The following is a 16,087-nucleotide window of genomic DNA, read 5'->3' on the forward strand; positions in this document are numbered from 1 at the left end:
CGGGCCTTGAGTTTGACACCCCTGCTCTAGACAAAACATGCACAGCGTTTAAAAACTAAATGCTGCAAGAAGTTTCAGAAACTCCACGCATTTCGCCTAATGGAAATGTTTTGGGCCGTTGTAGCACGTTTGCACCCTTTGGCCATCGTGGAGGTCCTTTGTTCAATAAAGACATACATTTAAGAAAAGTCAAGCAAAGAGACTCAACATATGGTAAAAAAGGTTAAAGAGACAGGTTACTTAGTTACATTTAGTAAATATAATTCAATTATTTCACCTTTTTGGTCGAGATAATCATGCAATAACATTTTAAATTATGTCAGCCCTAGTTTTATTTGATGTTTTTGTCTGCACATCTGTAGACTCCACTTTTCTGTTCTCTTCACTGTGTGTGTGTGTGTGTGTGTGTGTGTGTGTGTGTGTGTGTGTCTGACACTGGCCAGTCTGTGTCACTGTGTTCACACGCTCCCTGTCGGAACCAGCCTCCCAGGGGGAAACTGTGTGCGTGTGCGTGTGTGTGTGAGTGTGTGTGTGTTGCTGTGCATGTTTATGTTAGCCCAGATCTAATGTGCTGCTCTCCTGGGTGTAGATGTATCTGACAGATAGAAAGGTATAAGATATAACCCAGCAGGGAGGACGATGAAAGTGTTATAGGAGAGAAAATAACAAGGTTACTGCAGACAGGATAAGGTGTGTGTATGTGCGTGCGTGCGTGTGTGTGTGTGTGTATGTGTGTGTATGTGTGTGTGTATGTGTGTGTGTATGTGTATGTGTGTGTGTGTGTGTGTATGTGTGTGTATGTGTATGTGTATGTGTGTGTATGTGTGTGTGTATGTGTGTGTGTGTGTGTGTATGTGTGTGTGTGTGTGTATGTGTGTGTGTATGTGTGTGTATGTGTATGTGTATGTGTATGTGTGTGTATGTGTGTGTATGTGTGTGTATGTGTGTGTGTATGTGTGTGTATGTGTGTGTGTATGTGTGTGTGTATGTGTGTGTATGTGTGCGTGTGTGTGTGTGTGTGTGCGCGCATGTGTGTGTGTGTGTGTCTGCTCTTGGTCGATACTTTATTGCATGAGCTTTGCGCAACTGGGTCTGTAATAATGAGCTCCAGTGAAGTTTGCAGATCCTTAGATCCGTATGTGACTACTGCATCTACGCAAGAAAAAATATACGTCCAGTACTGCAGCAAGGGGAAGTGTGTGGTGTGTGTGTGTGTGTGTGTGTGTGTGTGTGTGTGTGTGTGTGTGTGTGTGTGTGTGTGTGTGTGTGTGTGTGTGTGTGTGTGTGTGTGTGTGTGTGTCTCTGTGTGTGTGTCTCTGTGTGTGTCTCTGTGTGTGTCTCTGTGTGTGTGTCTCTGTGTGTGTGTGTGTGTGTGTGTGTGTGTGTGTGTCTCTGTGTGTGTCTCTGTGTGTGTGTCTCTGTGTGTGTCTCTGTGTGTGTTAAAGGTGTTCACAGTTTCCAGCTATAGTGTTATATTAAAAAGTTTAATTCAGCGTATTTCTATATTCATTTAGAGATCACATGAGATTCCATAAATGATGTGTGCTCATTGCAGTGGCTATATGCTGTATGCTTGTTGCTACTGTTTGGCTGCTGTGGTAGTGGGTGATGTAACTTCTCATTATTGTTTGATCGTGGTACAACGAAATAATAATTGATCAACTATACCTGTTATGTGCAACATATAGTGAAACATCTGTTATGGAAATTGTGAGATCAAATGTATTAACGTTGCTGACTCTAAGCTGTATTCTGAAAATGTCATGTCATGTCATGTGGTTTGACTGATTAGGTCAAATCCCTGGAGTGACCTTTGAATGTGTGAGAGTGATCAACGGATGTTTTTGCAAGGGGGTTCGAGGAAACAACAGGAAGTTAGGATAAGGTGTTATCTGTTTCCTTGCTGCTCTGTGTAGGGTGTGAGTTTTGCATACGGTGCAAGGGGGTCTCAGCTGACCTAATCAAATGTTGTAATGTAACTAAGCTTTGATAAGAGACACTGTTTCACTCAGAACAGGGCGTGCTCTTCGGAAGAGACGTCATATTTGCACACACACACTGTAAAGAGAGGGGACAGACGAAATCAACACCAGCTGACTCACTGCTTGGGGGTCGCCCAGGAACGAATGAGAAGATGTGAAGGGAGGAGCAACCGACACAACTCCTCCCCGCTTATGTGTATAAATACTGTAACATTTCAATACTGGACACTCTTGTTCTGACTGGCTGTAGTGATACGTATATCGCACGGTGGTAGAACTTGAGTCCGGGCTACTCTGTATTTTGTACGTATTTCTGTACTGTTACCTTTTACCAGTAAACTCAGATTATTGCTTATCTCATATCTCGGTGTCTGAGTCCTTCTTCTTATAGCAGACCACTCATCAAGGGACGGCGCGGAGCAGAGGTGAACCTTCCACCACCGCCATTGGGTGGTGCTCCAACAGTGTGTCTCTGTGTGTGTGTGTGTGTGTGTGTGTGTGTGTGTGTGTGTGTGTGTCTCCGTGTGTGTGTGTGATACTTACAACTTTTTGTTTCTTTACCGCCTCCTCGCATACGTGCATCCCTCTCGACTCCTCCACCTCGACCAACCCCAGGTACTGCAGAGAAAAGAGATCAGAAATATTCATATTTAAATAAAAACACCCCAAACAAACAAGTTTTTGATTTCACTTTACTTTTTTTTTTGCAATTCACTTCAGCAAATAACGCTGACTGAGCAAAAGGAAAAGTGACCTAAAACAAACAGTGCCTCATTAGTGCCCATCAGCGTTTATATGAGTGTCTTAAATATTGACAGGAGCAGCTAATAAGCAGCCATTCAGGATTTAAAGCCACACACTGCTGCTGATAACAAGGAGAGGAGAAAGAGAGACACTATGATAATGTATCGCCTCTCATCCCCTTTTCTTGTCTCTCGTGTATTCTGCTGGGTACGGAAAGCCCACAGGGACGTAATTAAAGCTCCTCGTTGGTGAAAAGCCAAGAATAAGTTATAAAGTTATCGGTCCAGGAACTCAAATGTAATCAATATGGGAAGTGTGGCGGATTCATCGATGAGAGTTTTGATATAATGATGTTTATAAAGAGGCAGCAGTAGCTTAGTCTGTAGGGACTTATCTTATCTGCTCTCAGGCAGCAACAACCTGGCAGCCTCCTCGCTCGGACGCCTCTTTATAAAAACAGTTGCATGTGTGTATTTGTGCTGAATATATTGTATATGACCCGAAGACACATTTTGAGTTGTATACACCGTTGGAAAGAGGAGATTCCTAGCTTTCTAATGATGAGCTCCCTCCTCTGGCTGTGTTGTAAATTCCCCTTGTTTTCCTTAATATTATTAATATTTTAATCAGGCACAGTTAGGGACTGCTAAAGTAGCGCAGCTGCGGGTCCTCACTCTGTTTACACCATGGATGTATAATAAGACCTGGATACAGCATGGGAAGCGGGGCCTCGTTCATTCCTGAGAGTTGCTCATTGGCGCATGAAGACAAAATGGCCCAACTTTTGAGAGAGCGAAACGTCACGAAAGTTTTCATGTAATCCGTTCTTATTGTGCATCCATGGGTAAAGGTAAAACTCATGTAGTACTGAACACGTCACATGAACGTGCCGGGCGGCGCGGTCCCGTGGGTTGGATGCTCGTTCATAATGCAGAGGAAGATAACTCTCAGAATAACGTTATTAGCAAATTTTATAACTTGAGGGCCGAATGTTTTTAATAAGGGCTATACAAACGTTCATACTGGGTAGTTTATTTAGTTTAAAAAAAATTATCCAACGATTTACAGACGTCTCTTTTCCAATGTTAGTCAATGGGAAAAAAGTATTTCCGGGCCCAGCGATTGATACGGAAGTGTAGTACCGCCGTTTGGCCACAACGAATATTTTCCTTAGAGTCCGGCGCACTTCCTGGGGGCTTGGTTCACACATGTGCGTTCATGTCACGACATTATTGCGGTCGCATCGTCACATGCATATTATCATCCCAGAGAATGCGTTCGTGAAGAATAAATAATTCTCTACTCTGTCATTATCTTCATCCTCATCATCCCCATTCGACATCCTGTATGTGATTCTACATCAAAGTGTTCTGTATTGATGATCATCACCAAGCTAATATAAAGTCCAAAGACTGTATTTCCTGTCTCCGTGTCAACTCTCTAACACACACACACACACACACACACACACACACACACACACACACACACACACACACACACACACACACACACACACACACACACACACACACACACACACACACACACACACACACACACACACACACACACACACACACACACACACACACACACACACACACACACACACACACACACACACACACACACACACACACACACACACACACACACACACAACACAGTGAGGCATTAATAGTGCATGACTCGTGAATACATTCAGGAAGAAAATGGAGAGTTTGTTAAAAAGAGGGGAAGGAGGAGGAGCTGCTATAAAGACACTGAAAGCTTGGTGTTTTTTGTGTTTCCATCTCAAAGCTCCCTCTCGCTGCCTCATGGTGAAACCTCGGGAGCAGCAGGAGCCTTTTCCATCTCTTCTTACACTCTCCTCTTCCTTTGTTGTATTTGTTCTTTTGCTTCAGGTTTCTCCCTTTAGTCCGCAGCCTTCCTCTCTTTTCACCTCTCTTATCCAATTCCATATCTTTCTCTCGCTGCCTCATTTCATCTCACAATGTCCCCCGTCCCCGTCCCCTCATCCCTCACCCTGTCACTTCCTGTTGTCTCCTTATCAACAACCCTACCTCACCATCGTTTCCCCCTCCCTTTCTCTTACAGTTATTGTCTCTGAGGCTCTTCGACAAATCACTTCTGCTCTCGTACGTCACGAACTCTCACTGAAGCTGCTTACAGTAAAAAGGACCATCGATATTTCCCGTCTTTTTTGCACTGATTGCATCAAATCCAGGCAATCCAGTTTTTTGGAGATGTGAGTAAATAAATTAAGCTCAAGTTCTTTCAGGAAGACTGGGTATATACATTCACTGCTTATAATCAGCTCATCACGTGTGTTGTCTACATTCACCTCATTCTCCAGCAGCCAATCACCGTGCTGCAGCCAAACTTTAAAATGGTTCTCCTCTCTCCTGCAGTGAGCTGCGCCTCCTCCCCATCCACCTCCTCTCATCATATCCAGAGCCAGGAGAGTTAACCCAAAGACCTCATCACACCTCCTCTTCATCCCATCTCATCATCAAATCCAGATCTTCATCATCATCACCAGTGTCTAGACCAGTGCTTCTCAAAGTGTAGTGGTCCGTGAGTATATTGGTAAAATTTCACATTTCAAATAAATAAATACATTTATGTTTTCCGCACTCTCGTGGGAATATCTCCGCAATGGAGCGAGGTTAAGTTTCACCTTCGATTGCATGATATAGCCCAGTGCAACACCTTCATCACACATGTTGCCACTTGTTTGTACCATTTTCAGGCAATTTGTAATCTGTTCTAAAAAAACGATGTGTTTTTTGATATTTGTGGAGTTACGTGGTCCGCGGGTGTTTTTTTATTGGTTAATTGGTCCTGGGTATGAAAAAGCTTGAGAAACACTGTTCTAGACCCTGGGGGGTTCCCTATATGCTCACGGCTGCATTACCCCTTTAGATATACGATTTCAGGATCGGGGTCTAATCCCCAAAGACTTAACATTTATCACATGACATGTGTCAATAAATGTTCTTTAAACAAAATGAAGTCTCTCCTGATTGAAATAGCAAAAGCTTTAATTCCCATGTTGCCAACATCAAAGGCAACCAATGCTAAGGTCGATGGTTAATGTTTACAGTGCGCATGCTAAACTAAGCTAAATATATACAGTAGCAGAACAGAATATATGATGTGTAAATACAGTATTTTGGACGGATGTGTCACAGATTCAGGGTTAGCTGTTCTTTTACATTACATTACATTTAGCTGACGCTTTTATCCAAAGCAACTTACAATAAGTGCGTTCGACCAACAAGATACAACCTTGAAGAAAACAGAATCATATAAGTACATCAGGTTTCATAGAGCTAAAACATTTCAAGTGCTACTCAACTGGCTTTAGATAAGCCAGCCCTTTATTAGTATATAAGTGCTTTGTTAGTAATTCTATCTCTCGAAGTGAAGTCTAAAGAGATGAGTTTTCAGTCTGAAGAAGATGTGTAAGCTTTCTGCTGTCCTGATTTCAATGGGGAGCTCATTCCACCATTTTGGATCCAGGATAGCAAACCCACGTGTTTTTGCTGATGGGAACTTGGGTCCCCCTCGCAGTGTGGGTGCAGCGAGCTGTTTGGCTGATGCAGAGTGGAGTGCACGTGGTGGGGTGTACGGTTTAACCATGTCCTGGATGTAGGAAGTACCAGTGTCTTGAAGTGGATTCTAGCAGTTACTGGAAGCCAGTGAAGGGAGCGGAGGAGAGGTGTGGTGTGGGAACATTTAGGAAGGTTGAAGACCAGACGAGCCGCTGCATTCTGGATGAGCTGCAGAGGTCGGATGGCACATGCAGGTAGACCAGCCAGGAGGGAGTTGCAGTAGTCTAGGCGTGAGATGACGAGAGCCTGGACCAGAACCTGCGCTGCTTTCTGGGTCAGCTGGGGACGTATCCTCCTGAGGTTGTAAAGCGTGTATCTGCAGCAGCGGGTTGTAGCAGCGATGTTTGCAGTGAAGGACAGTTTGTTATCTAGGGTCACACACAGATTCCTTGCAGTCTGAGTCGGGGAAACAACAGAGGGGCCGATGTTGATTGTTCGGTCAAGAGTGGGACAATCTTTCCCGGGGAGGAAAAGCAGTTCAGTCTTGTCAAGGTTGAGCTTGAGGTGATGAGCAGACATCCACTGAGAGATGTCAGCTAGACAAGCAGAGATGAGTGCGACGACCTGGGTCTCCTGTGGGGATTGTCCACAGTACTGAATGTATGTCAGTCGCTTTGGATAAAAGCGTCTAACAACTGACATGTAATGTAATGTAATACATGACAAATTCATTGTTGATTATATATTGTATTATTAACCTGAATCTTCAACTTGCAATAATTGCCGTCTCTAATGTAGTGGAGTAAAAGTATATAATAATCAGTAAATATAAATAAAAGTGCCACAAAATTACACAAAAATATATGAATTGAATAAATGTAGCTACTGTGCCACAGAGAACATACATATTTTCCTCATTGTCAGGTTCATATCAGTATGTAGTGTCTCTCCTGGGACATGTCTCCAAGGAATAATGTTCAAAAAGCTCTTTATTTTTCTCATACTGCCTGTGCTGCAGCACCTCTTTTCACCCTCTGTCTGAAACCAGAGCCCAGTCTGCTCTGATTGGTTAGCTGGCCGGCTCTGTTGTGATTGGTCAACAGCTTAGAGATGTCCCGCCCCTTAGTCTATCACGTGCAATGTGTTGGAGCGCTAGCCAATAGAAGCGAAAGTGTAACATAGTGATGTCATTATGTTCCAGAAGTAAACAAAGGAGTTGCAGACCATTTACATGCAGAAAAAACCTATATAACACACTACAGGAAAGGGAAAACCCAAAAGCATAATACGGGCGCTTTAAAGGTCTCCTATTATACTGTCTTTCATCAATATATTACAGGTCTCAGATATATACAGAGCCTGTCTCTGATTGGCTGAAACACCAAACAGATAATTGCAGCATTACCCATAATCCCCTCTGTTTCAGCCCTGTTTCCAAAGTGCTGATTCTCTGTCTGTTACTTTCGATGAAAATAAGGAGCCCCTCCCCACGCCCCTCTGAGAGACATTTGGTTACAAAGAACACAATGGTGCTCTAGGAGGAGATTCAGGTGGTAAGGGGGGGGGGGGGGTTACCTTGGTTGCTGATTGGCTAATGGTTACACAAGACAAAACATCGTTATGACATCATGAAGTGGCCAAAATCTGATCAGCTCATTTTCAGACAGGTTTTTATAGAAATGGATCAAAAAGAGAGAGAATCTTTGTTCCTGAAACTTTCAGAGTCTCTTTACACAGAGGGGACACATGTTGATGAAGAAGAGACATGAAGAAAAGGGGACACATGTTGATGCAGAAGAGACATGAAGAAGAGGGGACACATGTTGATGAAGAAGAGACATGAAGAAGAGGGGACACATGTTGATGCAGAAGAGACATGAAGAAGAGGGGACACATGTTGATGTTGAAGAGACATGAAGAAGAGGGGACACATGTTGATGTAGAAGAGACATGAAGAAGAGGGGACACATGTTGATGTAGAAGAGACATGAAGAAGAGGGGACACATGTTGATGTAGAAGAGACATGAAGAAGAGGGGACACATGTTGATGTAGAAGAGACATGAAGAAGAGGGGACACATGTTGATGTAGAAGAGACATGAAGAAGTGGATTTTGCATAATAGGTGACCTTTAAAGCATGCATTATATGGAAGAGGGTTTAGGGTACTCACTCTGACGGGGAAGTTACATTTCCCCTTTCGCACCGCCTCCTCGTCCGCCTGCCACTGGTGGGGTCTGCTGGCCTCGGGCACGTAGGTGGGCTTCTTCCTCCGGAGGCTCTGCCGCAGCTTGTGCATCTCCGGGGTCTCGTGCTCCCTGGTACTGAGGACAGGAAGAGAGACACGGATTAATTTTGTAGAAAAGCATAGAGGTTGCAGGCTAGCGCAGTGTCTTGGCGATTAAGTTCTCTTTTGCAACGGGAAACAAGAAGCATTCACAGGAACACAAACAGCTCAAAACAAGTTCAACAAATCATTAAACTCATATTTTAAAAATCAGATAATAAAGTTTATATTTTATTGTATTAATTTTAAAAGGCGCATAGTGTTGTTTAGTTTTTTTAAAATATTTTTCCCGATACGAATACGATTTTACTACTTATTGTTTTTAATTTCACTATAATTATGATTTTTCTGTATTATTTTATATTAAAATGGTACCGTTGATAATTATGACTTGTTTTATTTTAAATTTTATTTATTTTATTCATATTTTATTATTATTAACATGCACTTTATTTAGCTTGTAAAGCACTTTAAATTGCATTTGTTTGTTGGCACGGCATTGTATAAATAAAGATTTATTGATTGAATGATAGTGCTTACAGTGCATACAGTATCATGCTGACCCTGTCAACATGCCACATCTTATCATTAGGCTTCATCATTAATATATTACTATCTTAATCTTTTTATGCTTTTTTTTGCAACTGAATTGAGTATTTATGAGTCATCGTTGCAATCAAAACACATACGAAGTAATGCTTATGCCTCACAGGGTTAAAAGCTGAAGTGTGAAACAGTACGGCTCATTAAGACCTAATTAAATGCAACAAACTAGAATTTAAATAAATGCCGCTTGAGAGCGCAGAGTAGAAAGTGTAGTGCTGTGTTTCATGCAGGATTACGAGTGAAGTGGGACGGATTTGATTGATTAAACTGCAGCTCGTTAAGCAATAATCTTCCTTTATGAACATTATCAGAGCGCCACGACGCTCCATTCACAGACAGACTGTACAAATCTCACAGGTACAAGGATAACGCTAATGAACACAAAGCATAGGGAGTGCTTTCATCTCTCCAAGAAACATCAGGACACACACACACACACACACACACACACACACACACACACACACACACACACACACACACACACACACACACACACACACACACACACACACACACACACACACACACACACACACACACACACACACACACACACACACACACACACACACACACACACACACACACACACACACACACACACACACACACACACACACACGCGCACACACACACACACACACACTCCTCTCTGCGCTGCTTAATTGGTCCATTCAGCCCGCTGGCCTGCTGCTTAGCGATGCTAATTTTCCAGCACAATGAAACATGAATCCATCCAAACATGACCCGCTTAAAAATGATAATTACTGTTTTCATTCCTCCACATTCACATCCCGCCTTCATCAGAAGATTTGAAAAACATCTCTCCTCACGTGCGTCCTTTCTTTGAATCAAGAGTGAATGAACTGCATCACCAGCACCTCTGTTATCTGTGTTACAAGTTTGAAATGGGTCTTTTTTAATATCCATTAGTCTCATGTTTTTCCTGATTTTAAAGCTAAAAATCAGAAAGAAATCCGATTTTAGAGAAAAAAGTCAGAATTCTGAGGAAAAACACAGAATTTTGCGATTTTCAGGTCAAATGTGGATCGTATCCCAAAGCTTTTTTCTCATATGACCCTAATCCTCTCCCATACATGTCTCTTTTCTTAATCTGAGTTCTTTTTCTTCTTACCGGTTGGTTGTCCCATGAGCTGGCATCCTGGTTAAAACGGGGAACGAAAAAAAACAGATATTACACTGAAATGTAACGTCCATAATCTCATCTGTTCACTATAAGCAAAACTTGTCTCTGCTCTGCCACACACAGAGTTTACAAGCGAAAATATATATATATACACACACACACACACACACACACACACACACACACACACACACACACACACACACACACAGTCTCATCACTTCTCATCATCACTGCTATGTTACTGGTAGTGCGAGCCAAAGGCAGGCGTGCAGGAAAAGAGATCGACACACAAACTCTCTTGGGCATGTGTGTAATGCAAATGAAACAGATCGAGTGGCTTTTCTGGCATGTGAGGCATGCACCCTCTATCTCACACACACACACACACACACACACACGCGCCTCTGCAGCTCGATACACACACATACTGTATCTGGTGCCAGTCATTTCTGGGCAGAGCAGCAGCTGACTGGCACCTGGCTGGCAGCAACTGCGTGTGTGTGTGTGTGTGTGTGTGTGTGTGTGTGTGTGTGTGTGTGTGTGTGTGTGTGTGTGTGTGTGTGTGTGTGTGTGTGTGTGTGTGTGTGTGTGTGTGTGTGTGTGTGTTTGTTTGAAGGGGTATATACAAGCTGGTGTGTAATAAAGGCGGAGGATATTTGGGACGAGGGGGGCGAGGGAGATGCTGGTTAGAGATGACAGGAGGCCGTGTAAGTGCCCTGATATGTTTTGGGACAACAGCAGGAGAGGAGGAGTAGGAGGATCTGATGCCAGCCACAGGAGGAACCCACAGATATTAAATCAAATGAGTTGAGGAGACGGAAAACTGACGGATAATTGAAGAAATGTGGGGAGAAAATGAGGTTGGATCAAACCTAATTATCCTGTTGATCACACAAGAATCATCCAGCTATAATTACATGGAAATGTGTGATTTGACAGCAACAAGACAATAAGAATATCTCTTTTGAAAATCTTGGAGGACTGTCACAGCCTTATTTGTTCAGTTTTAATCATGAGTCTTTTAATTATTTTACCCCTGGTGTTGTCTCTTATTTATGAACTATACATGTTGTTTAAAAGAATGAGAGCTCGAGGTCATTTCATTGCCTTTAGATACACAACTTGAATTATACTAAACGATACCTTACTTCTAACAATTCATGGGTTCAGAAAAAGAAATCAGCAAACCAGCATTTTGAGGGAGATGTGTGAGGACAAGCAGCGAAATGAAACATCCCAATATGTCCACACATTTTTTTACACCAATTTCAAGGTCCTTTAATCTTTTATTGAAAAAATTAACTACCTTAATCCTGTTCCTCTACTTTTGACCACATACTTTTATATTTTCATTTTTCACGACACATATTTCTCTGTACTGCAGGCTGGCACCAAGGTTATTATAGCACCTACAGTAATAACATTTACCCTATTATTTTTATCTTGTAAAGTGACGAGGTTAAGCACTCAACTTAGATTAAAAACATCTTTCACTTCATGGTGTCCAAAGCTACAGACCAAATCACTAAAGCAGACCCTGAATTGATCACAAAGCCCCCGAACATCACCAATAAAACGTACCTTTATTTGTTGAAATCATTACAAAAAGCAAAGAAGCTCTCCACTAAATACCACGTTAAAAAATAGCCCATGTGGAGAAATACTCTTAGTGCTTTAGTGTGTGTCCAGGAGGTGTTTATGCTAATGTTCCACCTTAATTACGACCATATTAAACTTAAACAGTTCTGCTGATGCAGTCATTAATTCTCCAAGATACTCCCGCGAGTCCATCAGCAACCCGTTTCAACTCTTAAGTCACTGTTTCCAATTAAGTGTGTTTTGTGAGGAATGCATATTACACGATACACAATGCAGTGCATGACGATCGAAAGTGATGGTGTAGGTATTATTTTGAATATTTGTAGGTATAGATTGGGAGTGGATAAGAAAACAAAAGAGGAGAGAAGTGAGGATGAAAAAAAAGAAAAGAAATGAGGTGAGAAAATGAGTTTTGTGATACACCCAATTACCCCGCTCCACCGCCATCACTCATCCTGACTTAATTAAATGCAGATATAAGGAGGTTAAGTGGTTTGACACAGACTTTAATAAGCCAGCCGACTAGAATGAGGAAACCAGATGAGGACAGAAACAACACCAACACTTTGCTCACGTTTATTCTCTACCTTTTTAGCTAATCTAAGGGCAGAATCTAGCTTTAAGGTGTGAAGCAGAGTATTGATTAGGAAACATCTGGTTCAGTATGAGAGATAAAACTATAAACTCTTTCTTTACTGTGTCCTATATTGGCATTAAAGGAAACGTGCTTATTATCGACAGTTAAGAGATTATATAGATTTACCATGAAATAGCAAATTCATATTTATAAACTTGTATATATTGTGCTTGAGAAATGCTGGACATGGTAGCTGTTTACACCTGTTAGCATCATTAATGCTAAGCTAAGCTAACATGCTGCTGGCTTTCTTGTAACATAAGAGTGATGCAGGGATGACACATTTTTGCCAATTCAGAAGTTAGCACCGTTAATGGGATTATTCCATTGTTGTACCTGTGGAGGCTATTTTTATATAACATTAGAAAGACTGATTGTTATTATTACATTATAAGCTTATTGTGCTCATTGTATGTGCTGTGATTTAGGAATAAATGGACCCAATCACCCCCCCCAAGTTTTGATGGGGAGGACAGGAACGACGGGAAAAGTTACATGACAAAGTGTTTAGCTTGCAATATTGAAAGTAGCAAGGTCAGGTGCAGAGACTGAGAGAACACAAAGAGGTAGTCAGAACAGCACATCGCACCGGCCTTGACTCTGTATGAGAGCCGTGCTCCCCCGCAAAGCTAGGAAGCAACATTATGGTTTCCCTCGAGAGATGGGCGAGTCCTGATTCATCCGGATCATTAACCCGGATCCTAGAAATGAGCTGGTCGTGACGAGTCTCCCCTCTCCATTAACCCGAGTCCTTTGAGTCCTACACCTGGTGTGACGTACAAATTAAAACTATCAATTGCGTCACTCGCTACTCTCTTTGTAACATGTAAAATAACATTACAACGTACCCCAGTCCATCTGCCTACCCTTTAGCAAGTAGGATAGCTTCCAGAAGTTATCGTTTGGCTCAGGGGAGGGGACGCGGATCAGTGAAACTTCCTGCAGACTCAAGGGGACTCAGAGCCGGCTCCCGCGGCTATATTATGCACGAGTCAACAGCAGACTCAGAGATTCGCAAATCCTGACTCACTGTGCAAAACATAGCAGACTCGTGCGGACTCAGAGCCGTAACCGCAGCAGCAGATCCAGAGATCCAGCAGACTCGTCCCCATGCACGAGTCAACAGCAGACTCAGATTCGCCAAATCGCAAAATAACCCTTTTTTTTTGTGATCACATTTTTTTATTAAAGCAAAAGGCACTGTGTAGCGGAGGTTAATATAACGTCAGTTTAATATGCTCGTGAAATGCAACAACTTTTCGGTTTCACCGGTAGGATTTCTACTGTCTTGGTGATGCTGACTCATATGACTCAAATGACTCGTATGATCCGGATCTCTTCAATGACTGACTCATAAGACTCCGAGTCCATAAAAGGATCCGGATTTGCCATCTCTATTTCCCACTATATCTGAAGAAACGTTAGAGAAAACAAATTACGTATGATAGAGACAGAGTAGGGAGGGACTTCCACAGGCCGGCCGAATGCTGATTGGAGGATCGTGTTGCCAAGAGACTCTGAGTCTGTGCACCAACAAAAGAGAACCAAGTCTAAACCACGGTATCTCCTCATCTAGTCTTGACCAATCATAAATGTACGGGCAACGCCCAGTGTAATACAATTGATTGTCGCACGAGGTTCGAGGCTCTTGACGGATTTGGAGGTTACAGATTACAGCTTTGCTGCCTGTGATTCCCAAAGATGTGATGAGTCCTTAATATATATCTTTTGCTCTCTTTACAATAAATAGTTCAACTTAGAAGTTGCCTGTCTTTTCTGGAAGTCTGAACCCAACATACCAGTAGAATATATCCAACGTTATATATAAAGAAGCTACATTATGGTCACATGACTTCATGCAACCACAGCTAAGCTAACGGCGGCTAATGTTTAGTAGTCTCAGTTAGCCTCTTGTTTTTATGATACAGACATTCACCATAGGGATATTTACCAAAATGTTTCATGTTGTAGCACAAAATATAAAAATCTCTTAAACTTGTGTTAACCACAGACCTTTTTTTTTTTTACAGACATCTTACCACTGACACACTCAAAGAACCTGATCTTGACAGGAGGGAACCTGAAGTGCTTAAATGCTAACTCATTCCCGCAAGAGTCTTTTGTCTGTTTCATGTATTTATAATGGCACTTTGATGGAGGTTTGACATTAGGGTAGATTTATAACCCAGCATGCAACATGTGGGTCACGCCTCACATAGCTTTGACCTCACCCAGTACAACAAGAACCATCTGGCTAAACTAAACGCAGCTAATGTTTGGTGTGATGACGTTTAGTAGTCTCAGTTAGTTGTTAGTAACCACTGTTTTTAAGACACAGACCTTTACGAGTGGGATGGATTTACCAACATGTTTCATGTTGTAGCACAAAATATCAAAATCTCTTAAGCTTGTGTTAACCACAGACCTTTTACCACAAACACACTCAAAGAACCTGACCTTGAGAGGAGGGAACCTGAAGTGTTAGAATGCTAACTCATTTCTGGTTTAAGGACTCATTCCCGCACCAGTCTTTTGTCTGTTTCATTATAATGGCAGGAGGACATCAGACTATGAAGTTGTTCAGTCTGCAGTGAAATCTAGTAGAAAGTCCTTCTCCTGCTGAGCAGCACAGTGTGAAATGAACAGAAATGTGTTTTTAAACTGTCTTTGATGAAGAGACACATTAGGGTGGAGTTATAACCCAGCATGCAACGTGTGAACGCCTCACGTAGCTTTGACCTCACCCCGCACAACAAGAACCATCTGTACAAATATAAAATAAAGCCCAGAGACAGACCGAGGGGGTGGAAAACATCAGAAAATAAATCTGTAAATCAACGGCACAAATGAAGACCGGCTCTCGTCACAAACCCACGCAAAACTCACGAGCACTTCAGTGCAGACTACACAAACACCAGGCCCGCTGCCAAAGAACACATACTTGTTTCAGATCCAGTGTGTGAGTTAGCAACCATCTGGATCGTATTGTTGTGGAGGAGGTGGCAAGAGAGACGACTTACGATCATATGATGCTATGTGGTACTGTTGGTACACTTTCAAGTCTGTTCACCCAGGTTGACCCTCGTTTCATCGCAGCTTCCTCCCCTCTTATTCTACTTCTTACTTTGACTCCAGATCTCCCCTTTTGCTCAAGATGCAACGACGGACACAAAGAAGGGCCCTTAAGCTAAATGTCTGCAGCTCTGCCGATGTGAATGTGAGGAAATTAGTTTAACAGGAATGAATTTAGCAAGAACGGTTCGCCTACGCGTACGGACTCATAAAATGTGGAGGAAAATATTTAAACATTTATTCTCCAGCTTGTTAAAGTTGGTACTTTAACTTTTAGTAAGTGGGGAGAATTGTGTAATTTACAATGTGCGTGTTTGTGTGTGTGTGTGTGTGTGTTTTGTGTGTGTGTGTGTGTGTGTGTCTTTAAAATCTTTGTATTTGTTTGTGTTGGTAGTGTTACAGAGTTAATATTCATTTTATATTGAATTTGTACGTGTGTGTGTTCCCT

The 16,087-nt window shown here is 42.2% G+C and overlaps 1 protein-coding gene across 3 annotated transcripts in view; it reads right to left on the minus strand.

Annotated features, from left to right (window-relative positions):
• The window catches only part of numbl (NUMB like endocytic adaptor protein), an 86,198-nt gene that overhangs the window by 24,226 nt on the left and 45,885 nt on the right, over nucleotides 1–16,087 (minus strand). For 2 of the 3 annotated variants that reach the window (XM_079679296.1, XM_079679295.1), the window contains exons 2-3: nucleotides 8,459–8,609; nucleotides 2,526–2,600 (exon numbers count right to left, since the gene is read on the minus strand). In XM_079679296.1, the coding sequence (XP_079535422.1) occupies nucleotides 2,526–2,600; nucleotides 8,459–8,584 (201 nt within the window). In that variant the 5' untranslated portion in view covers nucleotides 8,585–8,609. Of the gene's footprint in view, nucleotides 1–2,525; nucleotides 2,601–8,458; nucleotides 8,610–10,316; nucleotides 10,338–16,087 lie in introns of those variants that run through there. The other variant, XM_079679294.1, reaches the window with a different exon arrangement.

This window comes from Notothenia rossii (genome assembly GCF_949606895.1).
Source record: "Notothenia rossii genome assembly, chromosome: 4".
Lineage (NCBI taxonomy): Eukaryota > Metazoa > Chordata > Actinopteri > Perciformes > Nototheniidae > Notothenia > Notothenia rossii.